At 39.7% G+C, this 16,455-nt stretch overlaps 1 protein-coding gene across 1 annotated transcript in view; it reads right to left on the bottom strand.

The window, feature by feature from the left end:
- Positions 1-12,846, bottom strand: part of LOC115013849 (coiled-coil domain-containing protein 60-like) — a 29,678-nt gene extending 16,832 nt beyond the window's left edge. Inside the window, 6 exon segments of the mRNA XM_029440386.1 lie at positions 1,671-1,805; positions 2,985-3,075; positions 3,078-3,151; positions 8,502-8,578; positions 8,911-8,988; positions 12,333-12,846. Of these exon segments, the coding sequence (XP_029296246.1) occupies positions 1,671-1,805; positions 2,985-3,075; positions 3,078-3,151; positions 8,502-8,578; positions 8,911-8,988; positions 12,333-12,596 (719 nt within the window). The 5' untranslated portion in view covers positions 12,597-12,846.
- Between the last annotated feature and the right edge of the window lie 3,609 nt (positions 12,847-16,455).

The following is a 16,455-nucleotide window of genomic DNA, read 5'->3' as shown; positions in this document are numbered from 1 at the left end:
ATTTACTTTTTATAGCATCTATAAACAATATTTAGATAGATAGTTAATACTTTGCCAATGGTTAATAATTGGTTTCCGGTCCATCTATCTATGTAATGTTTAAAGAGGCATTATAAATGAGTTTTACTGTAAATATAGAATATACAGGGTTCAGACAGCTTAATACAAGTTAGATTTAAGACCTTTAATACTAATTAAGGCCTTTTCAGATTAATGAATTCAATGACTTTTAAGACTTTTTAGGGAACCTTGTATATACAATGTTATATTGCGTGCAACAATAAACTGTTAATAGATCACTTAATAATATAATTATATTGTTGTCGTCTCTATCAGCTATGATACAGCATATCATTTATAAATTAATTCACTCATATTACACAAACTAATGATTAAACAACATAAATGAAAGCATTATTTAGAATTAGTAAACATAATTATTCATAATTTCATTGTTTGTTAGCAGAAAATAACTATTAACTTAAGTTAAAAGGTGTCTCCTATTGAAGAATAAAATGTTCCTGCTTTGTCATTTAATAATTTTCCACCACATTACCCTTGTCACAACATAATGTGTGACACACACTGCATTTAACTTTTGTTCAAAAGCCAGTATTTGTGGATTGTAGGCAGCATTGCCATCAAATCCTCCACACAAGATCAAAGCAGAGCACAACACTCGCAGAGCAGAAACCGCAAAATGTTGCCTTTGTGAACCAGAGTTCTGTGTGTTTATTGTCAGTCAACAGCTGAGTTTCTAACAAGGCAGATCTGTCAGAGAAAACTTTTTCTGACGCGTTTCTCACAAAGGTTAGCTCCGGTTCACGCAGCATCAAAGGAGCCTGACGTATGAAAGAAATACAAAATGAAAGCATCTCGAATATCTATCAATGTCAGATGTTTTGCATTAAATATTCAGCAATCCGCCTGTTTGTTTTTCTGTGTTTGATGTTTGCTGAGGTGTAGTAACACATCTGTTTGACATGAATCAAACGAATGAACACTGGCAGACGGGAGAGGCCGGAATAAGTGCAGTGATTCCTGAAAATCTAATTATGTTCAAACATCTCACCCTTTTTCTTCACTGCTGTACAAGGTGGTGGAATTCTGAGATGCATCAAAACCTTTGCCCTCATTTGATCATAATGATCGGAGCTTATATTCAGATGTAAACATAGCTACGCTAAATGATAATAAGAGGTACTAAAGAGGTCTTTATTGTATGTTCTGATGACACAAAACAATCATTTTGAAGGTCAAAGCCTTGACATTTCTTATCTGGCTACTTCAAGATCCTTTCTGCATGAGGTTGTTTGCAAAGGAAATACAGCATATACAGTAGCTCCAATTTCCAGATACTACAGCATCTCCACCTACAAACTGCGTGTGGTGAGGTATAGCACAACTGTGTGTGAGCACTGTATATCTGAAGGTTATTTACTGAAAGTGGCAAAGCGGAACAGCTGCGCTTCTCACGTCTCTTTCACTGCAAGTAAAGATCGTGCTTCTGCTGACTAGCTGTAGAGGGTGGGGAGTGGGTTTTGCGAAACACAGCTGAGACAGCTTCTAACCTTGAGCACCAATAAAACGCATATATAGGGCTCGTTTAAAGGCAACCATCTTGAATATCGTTGAGGAGACAGGCTGTACCAGTGTGTGGTAAACCTTACCTCGGTGCTTCACTCAGCAGAGGAGAGGTGAGAGAGTGATGGACAGGGGTGAAAGGTCGCGCTGACTGGCTCTTCTTCCTGCACGGCCCTGCTTCATTCGCACCTGACCAGCTGGTTCCTGAAGGCAAAGGCCACCTGAACGCAGCAGACATGCAGAGCTGTTAGCTTTTAATACCATATGAGCATATGGAAGATGCGATAGATGTGATTAGCAGTTATTTTTAGGCGGTTGCATTAACTAAGAATGACCTCAATTTGCTTTTGCTGATCTGCTGTATATATTAGCTATATTAGCTTGTCATTCCTGTCTACATATCTGTATGTGTGTGTATATATATATATATATATATATTACTTCTGATTATGCATATACATTTACTACATTACTGTTTACATTCTGTTTTTCATTGCTGTTGATCACACATTTGTTCCTTCAGTTGCTCTCCCTGAGGTTTCTTCCATGTTCCCCCTTTAATTATGGGGTTTCTTTTAGGAAGTTTTTCCTTGTGCGATGCGAGGGTCTAAGGACAGAGGATGTTGTATCCTGTACAGTCTGTAAAGCACACTGAGAAAAATGTACAATTTGTGATATTGGGCTATATAAATCAATTTGATTTGATTTAAGGAGTCAACCTTAGCATATGGAGTACGAGATATTACAATAGTTCATACATAGGGATATATTTAAATAAAAAATAAACAAAAACATTATTATTGAACTGACACCACTATATTACGTTGATATGTTAAAAGGTATTGGCAAAATGCCTATTTACACAACCGGCAGATACAGAACAACATTAGCATTCATTTAGAGTTGTGTGTCCAGCCGCCTGTGTGAATGACTCTCCTTTTAGCCTTGTTATGGTCTCCACCAATTCCTGAGGCAAATATCTGGCTCTGTAGCTGCTAAATGCTCCCCTATGTTTACCGGCTAGTAGCCAACTGTGTCTGTCGGCCATTTTGAGCTGGGCAGGAAGCGTACAGTGGGCTTATTGGTCCCCTTTTTAATAAAAGAAACAGCAGCTTGCTGCAGCTGGAAATGGATTTTATGGGAGCTGTGTAGGGTGAACCATGACAGTAAAATGTTGTGCTGTAAAACCAAAACACTGTAGAGCTGAGGGGAACAGCAGAGTAGAGTAATACATTTCTGTGTTTGTCATTAGGAGCAACTCTTTTTTAGTCATTTGATACATTGTTAATATAAAAATATTTATTAGTGCAGTGATAAACTGAAACTGATAAACTACGTCACAGAGAGACACTGGGAGAACAGAAGAAATGAAACTGAGCTGATGTGAGTTGTCGCCTCACCCTTCTGAATCGCTGTCGGAGTCAGAGGAGAAGGTGGGAGGTCGCGGCTCTGTTCTCAGCTGCTCCTCCCTTCTCATCCGCTGCTTCTCCTCCTCCTGCTCCTCTGCTCCTCTTTCTGCAGGAGGTGGAAGTAGCTCTGGCCTCTCTTAATTGCTGATGTCAAACGCCTGCAAAGCAGGGAGACATAAACACAGGGCATCACCAGCATGCTTTAATGATGATAAATGTTCACAACCAAAATGACAGAAAAGAAAGCAAAAACGCACATAAACCACAAATGCCAAGCCTACACATTAATCTCCCGTCTTTGTCAGAGATACAAAAACCATCAGAGCCGATGAGTTATGGTCAGAAGTGCTCGCGTGACTTCACAATAATCTCTCGCACGCATGCCTGCGCACACACATATGCACACACACAAGTGCGCTGTAAATCATCCAAATCAGAGCACACCAAAACAGCAGGCAGGCACAAATGACACCTAACTAGAGCATTATGGGAGAAACGTGTTACGTCTGGCCAGATTAATGACTTAATTATGGCGGTTTAGCTTCCAACCATAACCTTTCCTCAAATACTGTTTGCTTGTTTTTCTCATACCGCACGCGTAATTACCTTTGCATTAATGCTGCAGTAGAAAATTAAAAGACGTCGCATAGAAACAAGTGTCGAGGTGCCTTTGCCAGTAGAGCGGCCAAGGAAATGCACCTCAGTGTTTCTTAATCATTTATATTGCCTTCCTGTTAGTGAAGGAGGCAGAGAAAAGCAGGTCAAGGTGCATGCTGCGATGAAGCTCTCTGTGGTGAGCTGGCATAGAGAGTCAAGGTGGTATGATCCTTTGTTGTTGGAATCAAATGAGATTCAAAAGGAATATCACAGGGCTGTATGTGCCTCAAATTAAAGAAAGGCTCTGGTTCAGTTTATATGGATGTTGCTGATGTTGGAAGAAGCTCAGCAGTCCTCAGGAATAGCAATATGACTGCGACTCTGAGACAGGCAGTTACGTCAAATATCAAAGGCAATATCTATAGAATAATGTATATGGTTTAAAGCATAGGTCTTCAACAGGGGGGTCCGCGGAGGTACTACAGGGGGGGTCGCGAAATTGTTTGTAGATAAAGCAAATATGTTTTTTTGCACATTCACATTAAATGTGTAAATCTTTCCTAGAACCTTAAAAAGTGTGTACGTGCGTGATGTCAACTCAATGCAATGTCTACGGGTGGAGCAGGAATATCAGGATGAGGCCAGCAGGAGAAACAGTGGTGTGCATGTGCAGTGAGCCTTCAACTAGCTAAAGACTCTAGCGCTCTATGTTCAAAAATGCAGAAGCATTTTTTTTTTTATGCATGTGCCCAGTGAGCAACCTCTTGGAACTCAGTATCCACTTCTCCTAATAAAACCATGATGTCAATGATGCAGGTTCCAAGATACTCAACATTTTGCAAATGTTTAATGGAGGAGGAGGGAAATGCATTCATTAGGTTTGTTGGACATCATTTAGCCAAACCAGCAGAAAGCTTCAATTTCCTGAATATAAACATGACAAGAAACCAACAAGAAGTAGAGTGAGGGTCAGAGCCACAGTGACCTTACAATACTCCTGTGACCTTTCCTTTACAGGCTAACTAGATGTTTTGCAGAGGCACAAACGCCTGCATATGTTCCAACCCTCTGCTGCTCCGCTTCTCATTTGTTATCTAGCGAGCAGCTGGCTGGTAATATTTCGCCCACAAGTAGAGCCAAGCACTTCAGCCTAGGAGGGGGGCACAGAGCACTTGTGTTCCAGCATGCTAATTTGGCTCAGTTCGGTGATACACAGAGTGCACCAGTTTAGCTTGGAGGCATGTCTGTTCTATTTGCATACCACCACACCCCTGATATTACTTATTAATCTTCAGATGTGACATCTAAGTCCAAAATGCAGCAGTCTTAATTAAAGTGTGTTTCTATGAGCATCGCTGATGACTCGAAGCTTGAAATGTGCAAAAAAAGGTTTTTCCCTGGAGTAGCTGCCGGCTGCCAAGAGTGTGGGAGGTGGCTCAGTGACCTTGCCTCAGACGTGACTCATTTTGTTAGCTCTTTGTGCTAAAGTGACTCTTTCACTTTAGTTCAGCTAATGTTTTTTTATTAATTAATATCTTCTAACTGGCAGGAAAGTGGGTGTCATTCAGCTTGTGTTTGATGTACCACACATGGACAAATGTTTGTGACAACAACACCGGTTGTGTCTGAATGTAACATGCTGAAGGGAAAGGAGGGGAAGAGAGAGAAAGAAGCAGAAAGAATAAAGCTGCCGAGGCAATGGCAGGCTGCAGTATTTGCTGTGACAAGAATATAAAAGGCATTGAGAAGAAGCAATGTATCATCAACATGTAAACACACAATGAAACTTTTGTGTTTGAAAGCTAAGAAGCTCTGAAGTGAATCCCCATTATGCCTTTTCTCATCACCACAGTCTGTCCTCCCAGTCAATAACAAGTTATTCTTCTTTGTGAGGGTGAATCATGACCACAAATCAGAGCCTGGCTTGAAAAGCTCATTAAAGATGACGATGCTTGGAAGGGAGGCTTGATCGGTGGTTAGAAATTGATGTTGACATTTGTGAATTGGGAGTGGGGGGGGGGGGGGGGGTCAGTTCTTTTTGGGGTGGCAGCTTGTTGCCAGGCAACAAAAAGAGATAGAGTTTGTGGTGGGTGAAGAATCTTTACAGTGATCAGACCAGCTACGATGTTGTGGCTCCGCTCGGAATCTACTCATCGGCTCTACATCTTTTACATAATCATGAATTCCCATACGTGAATTTTTCTAGTTATGATTAAAGCCTTTAGCGCGGTGGATTTTGTAGGGTATGATACACAAGCGACTGCAGCATGACATAAACAAGTTCAAACGCATTTCATAATAAATCCTAATTATAAATCTCACAGAAGAATGCTACTTCTTGGAAAGTGTTATCTGTCAGCTGCAACGTGATGAGAAACGGGACTCGCAGTGGCGTTGACAAGACAGCGTGGGATGTTTGGTGTCAACATCAGCAGAGACAAATGGCAGGCCACGACAACGCAAGCTGGCGCAGGCATAAGTGACTGAGTGTCATAGGCAAGGGTAAGAGCCAAAACGCTGATTAGGCTTTGTAGTGTCTTCTGAGACAAAACAGGAAAGAAACATCAAGAAATAAGAAACCAAACGGGAGCCTCACGGTATCTGCACATCAGATCATTTCAGTGTACCTCCATATTGTGATAATGGACTACATGCATAAGGAAAGCACTAATGAAAGCAGTGCAAAAAAATCTTATATAGACATGATGTAAATAACATGACAGTTGTGGTGCAGGAACTTAAATGTGTGTCCTCATTCTCACCTCATCTTTAAATGGAGACAATTATTTAAGCTGCGTCTGTTTTGGGGATTACCTACATTATGTGGAAAATCCCCATCCTACAGAGGAGCATTAGGGCCATTTGAAATACTTTCAAATTTGTATTATTTTTATGACTTTAAATGGTAATACACTTGCATTAGTATCGACAACCTATTCTACCTCCTTAACTACAGCCGCCCCTTTAATCAAAGAGCTCCCATATTTATTTTTTCATACTACTTCTCTTGACATGAATCGATTTAATGAAGATCCTGACGAGTGAATTTATTTTATTATGCGTTTTATTGCACTTATGCATACCACCTCTCAGAAAAGTTGTGATCAAGTCATGTAGTTTTTAAAACTTAGTTTGTAGTCAGTTTAACATTATAGTTGTATAAGAGAGAGTTCAACACCCCAATAAACAGATGTATTAACTGTCAACCTATATTAGGCCCCATATTGTAAAAAGTGAGATTTTCATGTCTTTTTGATTTTCTGTCAGGTCTCCGTGCTATATAAATACTAGGAAAGTATCAAAAGGTTCTATCCATGGAGAAATGCTCAAAGCCCGTATTCAGAAACTTTTTTTTTTTTAACTGTGTTTTTTGAACATTAAAGCATGTTCCAGTAGAAAACCCAAAATACAAGTATGAACCTGGAAGTTAGCATAATATGTCTCCTTTAATATATTTGAGTGGTTCTGATTTGTAACTCTAACACCTGCCAGCCAATAAACAAGAAATATTTTTTGTCAAACATTGAAAAAATTCAAACAAAACTGACTCGACTAGATTTTAATAGAGCATTTCAGAGAATCATCTAGAATGTAGTTTGTGCAAACTGTATAGCAGTAAGAGCCAGTTTATCCAAATGGAAGTGAATGGAATTTGATCAATAATTAAGTAGTGACTGTGCCGTTTAAATCGAGGAAAATAATACAACGACCCGGTTACTCTGTATAATACACAGACCTCCCCCCTCTCAAACATTTTCACATATTTTGACACTTCTCAAAGCCACCAGACTCCATTCAGACAGAATTTGACAGAAACAAAGTAAAACTCATCAAAACCGTCTTTGTTAGTGTTTACACTCTTCCAAAAATCACCAACTCTGGTTTAAAAGTTGGAGAAAGAGACTGAAGAAGAAACAGTAGAAGTAACCCCTGTTACATTTTCACTGTTTACCAACCCTGTCTCCGGTGCCCAGCCGGCGCATTCATGATGTCAACGTGACACACTATAAAAATAAAACAGAAAGGCATACTCGTCTATTGCTCTATTTGGCGTGTTTTCCCATGATGACATTTTTTATAAAGTTAAATAATCACCTACCAGCACCTTCAAAGCTCAATAATTAACATGTTGCATCTCCTAGTGCTAGATACCACTTAAGGTAAGTGATACAATATGTTATTTTGAGATTTGGGTGAACTGACCCTTTAGTGTGTGGTGAGAGGAGAAAAGGTGATAATACGTGTTTCCACCTGCCGAGCTGAAAAACAAAAGCAGGTTGATTAAGTTTAAGAGGTTTTCTCTGCCAGAAAAGCAGTGAAATGTTTGAGCTTTCAACATGAGAGCTGACAGAGAACGGGCTGCCATTTGGCCTAAAAGGCATCACAGCCCCAAATCATTACTACTGTATTCACTTGCAGGGACAAACAGCCACAATTCATCTGGGGGTTAGTATCTCCTGTAAAAATAGCAACCTTTCCCCATAACACCTGTATGAATAATTCAACACTCTGGGCTCTATCACAGGCCGTCAGAAATGTCAGCTGGTTGGAAGTACCCTTGGCTTCCCCCAGAGGATGTTGTCTCCACACCCTGTGGTGGGGTTAGGAGGTTGTACACACATATACACACACTTGACCAAATGCCAGAGCTTTTTCAGTGCCAGGACTCCACCGCCTGCAGGACACAGAATAACTGAAAGCTGAGCATACCTGCAGTGAGCAAACTGTTGCAGATTTCCCTTTTTTCATGAGCTTTGTTATTGTTAAATGTGACTTTTTCCATGAGTAGCTGCTGTTTTTGCAGTCCTTCAGGATTTCAGCAGGAAACGCAGCTAGACACCACATATGTATATCCACAGAAGGTACTCGTATGTTCCATATTTGCTAAACACCCACGGATGTAACTCTCACCTGGTGTGGCCCAGATGTTTCCTCAGGGAAACGATATCAGCTCTTTTTCCAGCCTGCGTACGACAAACCGTCAAACTCTGGAAAGAAAGTACACAAAAACAAAGACATAAAAACAAAAGAACAAGCAGCTATTATCTTTTTGTCTCTGGAGCTCAGAGCACTTTTTCACCAGACTCTGCCGCATCCCCATGTCACCTCTGCAGAGGCAAATTGGGCAATAGGCCAAGATTGTGTCTCTAATATGACATCGCTTATGGAAATTACAGATAATCAGGCAATTAATCTCTACATAATTAACTGCAATGGGTAAAAATACCTCCTTACGCAAGATAAACTGATGTTTTCTTCAACATAAATTGGATAAGGGTGTGTGAGGAGTATAAATGTGTGCCCAATGATTAACAGTCACCTTACTTCCTCCTGTGGAATCTGGAGGGTTGCTGTTAATGGATTGGTCGACTCTCTTTGATGGGTCATCCGTAGTCGCCTATGAATAGATCAGAGAGGAGGCAAAGCTCGGACTGGATATTCATGAGGAATTTCTATCTTCAGATTTTTCATTTGACTTATTTAAGTATCTACAAAACACATTAAATCCAAGCATGTGAACACTTATTTCCAACATGGTCTCAAGCTGACATTAGACATATATACATTAAATTAAATGATAAAAATCCTAAAAAACCTATATTACATCAGTACTCATGTACTCAGCTAAAAATAAATATCCATATCAAAATGATAAAATATAACTACTGACCTTTCACTATCCAGCTTAGCAACCTTAACTAGGTCTTAACTGGTGCTCTATCTGCAATTGTGTTAACATGTGCTGCTAACTAGCTTACTCCCTTAAGTAGTAAATGAGTATTACTTCTAAAAAAGGTAAAGGAACACATTATTAGAAAACTATGTTAAGTTAGTTTGTGGGGTTACATTAAAGCGTTAAAGCTTTACGTTAAAGCAAAGCCCCGTTCGTGTGTTATTTCCTCACTGTGAAGGAGCTAGTCCTCGATGCTCCCAGAGCTAAGGCTACAGTTAGCAGCTCTTTCTCGATCTTGAATTTGGGAAAGTTTCCACTCCAGCAACCCAATCCAATGTTACCTGAGATAGCATTATGTTTGCTGAAACACATTGGTTAATCCTCATCCTATAAGCCTTTTATTTTTTCTCTCGAAACTAAAAAGGAAAACACACGATTTGAAAATACGAGTAGCTTATGCTAGGCAGCCAAACAAGGTTATGTTAGTCTCGTTTTACATTATTCCTTATCATACTTGTATTACTAGGACACACTCTACACTGCAATACATACAACAATATATATCTAAAATACTGACAAGTTAAATGATATGCTTCTAACTTTGCAGCATTTAGCTTCTGCAACAAGAATGCCATTTTGACTTTAAAACTGTCATGTCTACCCAAGAGTCTACCTTATGGATGACAGCTGATGCAACTATTAATCAAACCACTGCTCAAACTCTGACCACAGATCAATGACTAAAAAGCAAGCCAAAGATCATCTATTCTTCCCGATCAATGTTGTGTATTCTCCATCTTGTTCAGGCCTCTACAGAATCACTTTTCACTTACTGATTCAAATGCCTTTGTAGCCAAGCAAAATGAACCCGATAAACTGCTCCGACCCTCCGATAGTTGGTACAAAGTCACACTGTGCAGTCACACTCTTGTTAAAACTCACAGAGCTTTATTAAAACCACAGGAAAATCCCAAACTTTCCAAATATTCACTCACTGTAAATAGGACATATCTTCAATGCAGAGTTGGAACAGGATATATATGATATTTACAGATGATTTCCGACCTTAAAGCTGGGGGAATAGGGGGAAACTGCAACTGCATGGGTTAAAGAAATTCAGTTCCAGGGAGTAAATGCTGAATTGTTGGTAGTTAAAAATGTGACTCCTCTAAATGTCATGACTTTTTTTTAAGAGTAATGGCAAAGCTACAGATGAACTGGACAAGGACCAAACTGAGCTCAGGTCTTCAAGCTAAAGACAAAAGAAGGGGCCAGAGAGCACGGAAATGCCACGGCCGTCATATTTCACTGTGAGGCTTCTCTCTGAGCAGTCCTGCCTCTGCTCGGCCCCTGCTCCGCCCCACCGTCTCTCTTCATCTTCCTCCTCACCCTCCTTCTCCTCATCATCCCCTTGTCCCCACACACTTCTGCTGATGGATGAGCTCATTCGCTGCAAATCTCTTTCGAGTCAAACCGGGACACTGTTGTTGCCTCTCTGCTACTTCAGTGGACACAGAGAATGGAGACCTCAGCAGATGAATACTGTAGGTGCGCACATGAACACATGAGAAAATGCATGTTCCAATGCATATGTGAAAAACTCATTCTTTAAGGGGATAGCCAGTCGTTTTCCATCAACACCCAGGGGTAACACATATACACCAAACAATGCTGATAGTATTGCATTTGTCTTAACTGCGCCACAGAGAGCTGAATCAAAAGCATTGTAAATGCAATAACACAGAGCAGGAAACTGTAGGGGATGAGATTGCCTTGTTTTCCCTGCGTGGTGATTTACAGTGTATACGGAGTTATTCTTGTTCACTACAGTCATAGAGACAATGGATTGGCAACAGGCATGGCTAAACCAATTCAACGAATGAATTTCTTTCTTTCAATAGAATGGTTTTATGTTAGATCGAGGTTCAGGCATCACTCTGTATTATTTCTGACTCATTGCCGGCTGCGATAACTTATAAAACGGCTTTCAAAAAATATATTTCCATATATAAGCCACTCCATCACTTTTGATATGGACCACGTCTCTCTATTTGCCGGCCAGCCTCAGTGACTGAGCCAGCCTCACAATAACTATGATGAATGCAGTGTCCACAGGAACAAACCAGCCATTTGACATTTCATCCCCCTTGATGCATTAGCTGCTAATATTCCGTGGATCTGTGGCGGGCTGTTTGAAGCCTCATGAGTCGCTGTGATTGTCTTCTGCTGAGCCCTGCGCTGAGCATAGGGGACTGCAATCATCGTAGAATTGAAGATGTCTTACTTCAAATGCATTTGTTCGTGGGAACTAGCTTTGAGGGATCAGACACATCTGTGTTGCTGATTATGAAAACTGATTCTGCAGAGCCCATCGGCGCTTCAAAACCATCTCTGAGATCCTCTCCAACTCAAATCGCACTGAGGACGGTTAAAGGAGACTTGGTCCGAGCATGGGTGTGTTTCCCATCCTTTGACTGCAAGTCCAAAATGTGTTTTCATCTGGGCCAGAACATTTAGATTTACGACACACTTGATGTCCATTAAAAAGAGACTGGTCTCGTGTATTACTCTGTGGGTAAGGGTGGGGTGGGACGCTGTGGCTGGGATTACTGATGATGAGAAATAGAAGCGCTGCTGTGAAATGAAAGGGATCATACATATATACACAGAAAGATATTAAAATATCACTTGAGAGGGGCATTAGGAGTTCAAAGGAGGGAAAGCAGGAGGGACTGTGAAGACTTTCTGATCTTTAGCAGTTGCCAGATGGGATGTTATGAATCAGAAATCGTAAACAAAAAAGAAAAGCAAAGAGCGAGAGAATGTGGCTTCCTTCAAATAAACCGTTTTTAATTTGGGGTGAGATGAATAAACTGTCAGCCATCTTTGAAGTTAATCCTGATTCAAATCATCAAAATGATTTTCTGATGATGTTTTCACTGGGTGTGGGAGAATTCATCTGAGAGAAGATATTTATACAAACAATGAAAAACAAAACAAACTGTATTAAATTTGACTGAAATCGTGCATTTTCTTTAGGATAATAACTGAAATAGGCCTAATGTCACCTCGTGTTGTTGTCCCATATTGTCCAGAATCACTGGTTTGGTCTCCAGATGTGAGGGACGTCTGGGTGCCCCAATTGGTCTCCAGGGCTCTTCCGGGCAGCCCTGCCGGCTCAGCTGCAGCTGTCGGCGGTCATGAGTCTCCCGGGAGTCCGGCTCCCTCAGACCCTGACGCCCAGAACTGCTCCGCGCACGACGGTCACACCCCAGGCCAGGCTTTACTGAACCAAAACGACGCAGATCCAGCGTAGAATTTCGATTAATCATGGTATGTGTATAATTTATGAAGTGAACTAAGGTTGTACTGAAACAGTAACATATCTTTGGAGTGATTAAACGGAGTTAAAGTGTACCAACAATTCTACAAATGTCGGCTCCATGCGTTTTGCCCTGCAACCTCAGTTTCCCATAGTAACGGCAAGTGAAGCTCAGCCCACAAGGAAGTAAAAGTAACAATATGGCCAAAAGTATGTGGACACTCATATCACCTTTCTTTATGATTTAAAGCACTGAATCAGCCGACATATTGCGGCTGAAGCTAATAGTTGAGGCCCTTGTTTGGTTAGTTGGTAATAAATTAAACTTCGTGGTTGCCACTTGACAATTATATTATGAAGGATTCTAACAGGTGGATGAAAGTTTGACTAGTTAGTGTGATAGGCTACAGACCAATGCCTATTCATATCCTATCACAAACTAATATACAACTATATATATATATATAATATATATAGCCTATGTATATATTCCACATAGGCTATAGCCTACTGTACAAGTCTATAATGCTGTATTTTTGGCTGTTGATTTCACAATGGCTATTTTAAAATAATTGTGTATATAAAACAGACTGTGAGAAAACACACCTAGCAGTAAAATGTGTTGTTTGTGCTTTACATTATTTTACAATTTAATTAATTAACTACGTTGTAAGATTTTAAGAAATCTTAGCCACACCAAATCATATTCATTCCACTAGAGTCAAAAGCGTAATGTTAAGCTAATGGCTATAGAGATATCCTAAGATAGCTCACTTTAGCTGGAGTTTAGCTAGATTTTTATTTTACATCATTGAATTTAGCAGCTGCTTCATTTAGTTATGTGGAATAAGTAAGTGAACAACCAAGCGTTTTCAACTACAGATGACAACTAGTGAAACATGAATAAGTGAAATTAGATTGAGCTTTAAAAGGCTAGCTGTAGGCTACATTCCTGTTAGCTTGTGCTTGATAGGCTAGTGTTAGCCCCATCCTCTTGCTAGAGGCTAGTTGGTCAACTAACAATTTCTATGGCATAATTCTGAATAAATAATAAACACAGAAGTCAAAATGTCAGAATCAAGCTTTAACTACATTTTGACCAAATATGTAGTATTATTAATACCAAGTATAATATGCATTTTGCCTTTGTATGGCCAAGCATGTTATTATGTTTGAGGCTTTTGTATTGATCATTTGTAATTATCAATACAAAAAAAACTGATGACATCACGCTAAATCATGGCACATAACTTCTGTGTCAGATGAAGATTGAGGTGATTCCAATGAGAATAGATGTTGTTTTTTAAGATAGGCCTTTTTACACAGCAGATAGTTTGACATGTCACTGCAGGAAAATAAATAAATAAAATTAATGATGTCTCCGTTCCAATAAGAATCCAAGTCAGCCTTGCCAATGTGGCAAGCAGGCAAGACCCTGAATTTGACACACCTAAATGGATTGCTAATAATGTTATTAATTGCACCTGTGTAATTTCCTACAATCACAAGTCAAATTAAGGCCATAGTGGAAATGCACAGGTGTTACTAATGACATTAACGATGGTTCTACTCAAGTTTCCGAGTAAGCCAATGTGACAGTGAACCAGAACGCACAATACAGACCTACTTTTCAATTTATATCAGCCATCGGTGAGATTATAGATGTTATTAAACCACCAATCACACTGAAAACATTGTGACTTTATTGACATTGGCTGAAGTGAGCCAAAGCTTTTGTGATAGTTGGCTTTGTCAAAATCACATCTCTGTGTGAGACTGCATGCAATCAATCCAAATGAATAAATCAAGATAATGTTGCAGAATCAATAATAATTTCCCTACAGTCCATTAATCTAACTTTTCATGCTCCATCTGTTCAGTACCATTTCGGTCCATGAAGCACTGATATCAACCTTGAAAACTCTCAACCTGCTAATTGTAAACAATTACACTCTGATCACCTTGTGTTCTATTTTATTTATTTTACTACACAGACAAAGAAAAAAAGTGTTGGAAAATAAGATAGACAGACACAATGGGTTTACTCTGTTGAGCTATATTGTTACTTACAACAATAAGCCCACACATACATTTCTCCAGAAAGAAATTACCTCATTAAGCACAAAGAAAAACTCAGATTAAAGAAAATAAGAAGGTGAAAATCGGAGTTAGTTTATTTCATTTCCCATTCTATGAAACAGTATGGTCTCCTAAAAGTGACATTCCCATACAACAAAACTGCATTGTCAATTACGTTTCGAGGGAAACATATTTTCTCCCAAATTACGTTTGATTTTGACGTCTCACGAATATGTTTGTGATACAACTCGAAGTCTGCGTAGGGATGAGGATGGCGTGGATGTATACAGAACATACAAACACAGGACTGTCACCCTGGAGACTGCTGTTCGTGTCCCGTGGGAAATAAAAAATAATGTTGACTTATTTTAACTTTAACCCGTTACGTAACATACTTAACTTATGTCACATACTCAATTTACATACGTAATTTAAGTTAACCTAACTAAAATATAATAATTGTTTGAAATCACAATGTTAACCACATCTGCCTGAGAAAATGCGCTTCCATCAAAACGTAATTTAGGACGCAGTTTCGTTGTATGAACGTAGTTTTGAGACATGGTTGTGTGAAAGTGAGCTTTCCTTGTATCAAGAGTTTACTGTTATTATCTTAAAGCTATAATCTGGTACAGTGCATCAAATAGTGACAATTATGTTTTTAAACTGTGCATGGTCCCTTTTTAAATAAAATAAAAATAGTTGCCCCTTTTTGCATCAGGAAACCGACAACATTTTGATATGATGACGTTTAGGGTGAAGTTCAAATGAGTGATCCTTTTTTTATCTGGGCATTCTTGAGTGAAAAGTGGCACTGTAAAACAATAGCTATTTAAGTGTGTAAATGGGTGAAACTAATATATTTGATTAAAAACTGACAAATTTGAGAATGATTTGTCAATGTTGTACTATAATCTCACCAAAAAGGTTTCAAGTTTTATACTCAGTTTTTCCAAATTGTATTTCCACCTAAGCTTTTCAAACTGGTTTTGAAGAGTAGCATGAACATCTTGGTGCACCGTGGGCATATGTGCCTTTAATGTGAACAGGATGGAAGTCTCCATTGATCGTTGAAACAGAGGGACCAATTTTTCAGGCTACTCCAGCAGCAGCAGAAGCAGCAGCAGCAAAACCCAATTTAACCTCTCACAGCATATCCTACAGACAGAATCGTGGGTGAGGCATCACACAAAGTGTCAGAAACATCTGTTCAATCTGTTTTGTGCTCCAGTGGACAATATGCCAAGATCTCAGGGCACACTGCTCTAAAAATGAAACACTGACAAGTCTGTCACACTTGATAAAAGAAGGAACAATGATAATCCTGTTGAAACTGTTGAGTGAAAGAAAAATAGACTGAAAGGGAGCTTTGTACACTTAATACACACGCAGGCCGCCAAAACGTTTCAGATAACACAAAACAGATAATTTGGTGTCCTCCTCAGCCTCTAGCAGAGGTATTTCATGCTCCAGACAAACCACTGCCAGTGTGAGTCCTCAGAGGGGTGAATCAGGGGGAAGATACACTCTCACTGGCTCATGACAACACTGAGGAGTTCACTGGGATGTGAGAAGAACGGTCTTCAGGCAACAGATGCAACAGTTCAAACACTATAGCCTCCAGCCGACTGCTCGCTATTTGCCATTGCGCCCTTAAAAGTTATAAATAACTTATAAGTAATTAGTCTGCTGCCTTCTAGAGGCCAGCGAGAGGTAATGACCTCCCCTCCACACCCATCACCCCATGCCCACACACCCTTCTCATGGGATTGGCATGAGTGCTTAATAAG

Source organism: Cottoperca gobio, chromosome 9 (genome assembly GCF_900634415.1).
Source record: "Cottoperca gobio chromosome 9, fCotGob3.1, whole genome shotgun sequence".
NCBI classification, from domain to species: Eukaryota; Metazoa; Chordata; class Actinopteri; order Perciformes; family Bovichtidae; genus Cottoperca; species Cottoperca gobio.
This window is presented reverse-complemented; position numbering and strand designations above follow the sequence as displayed.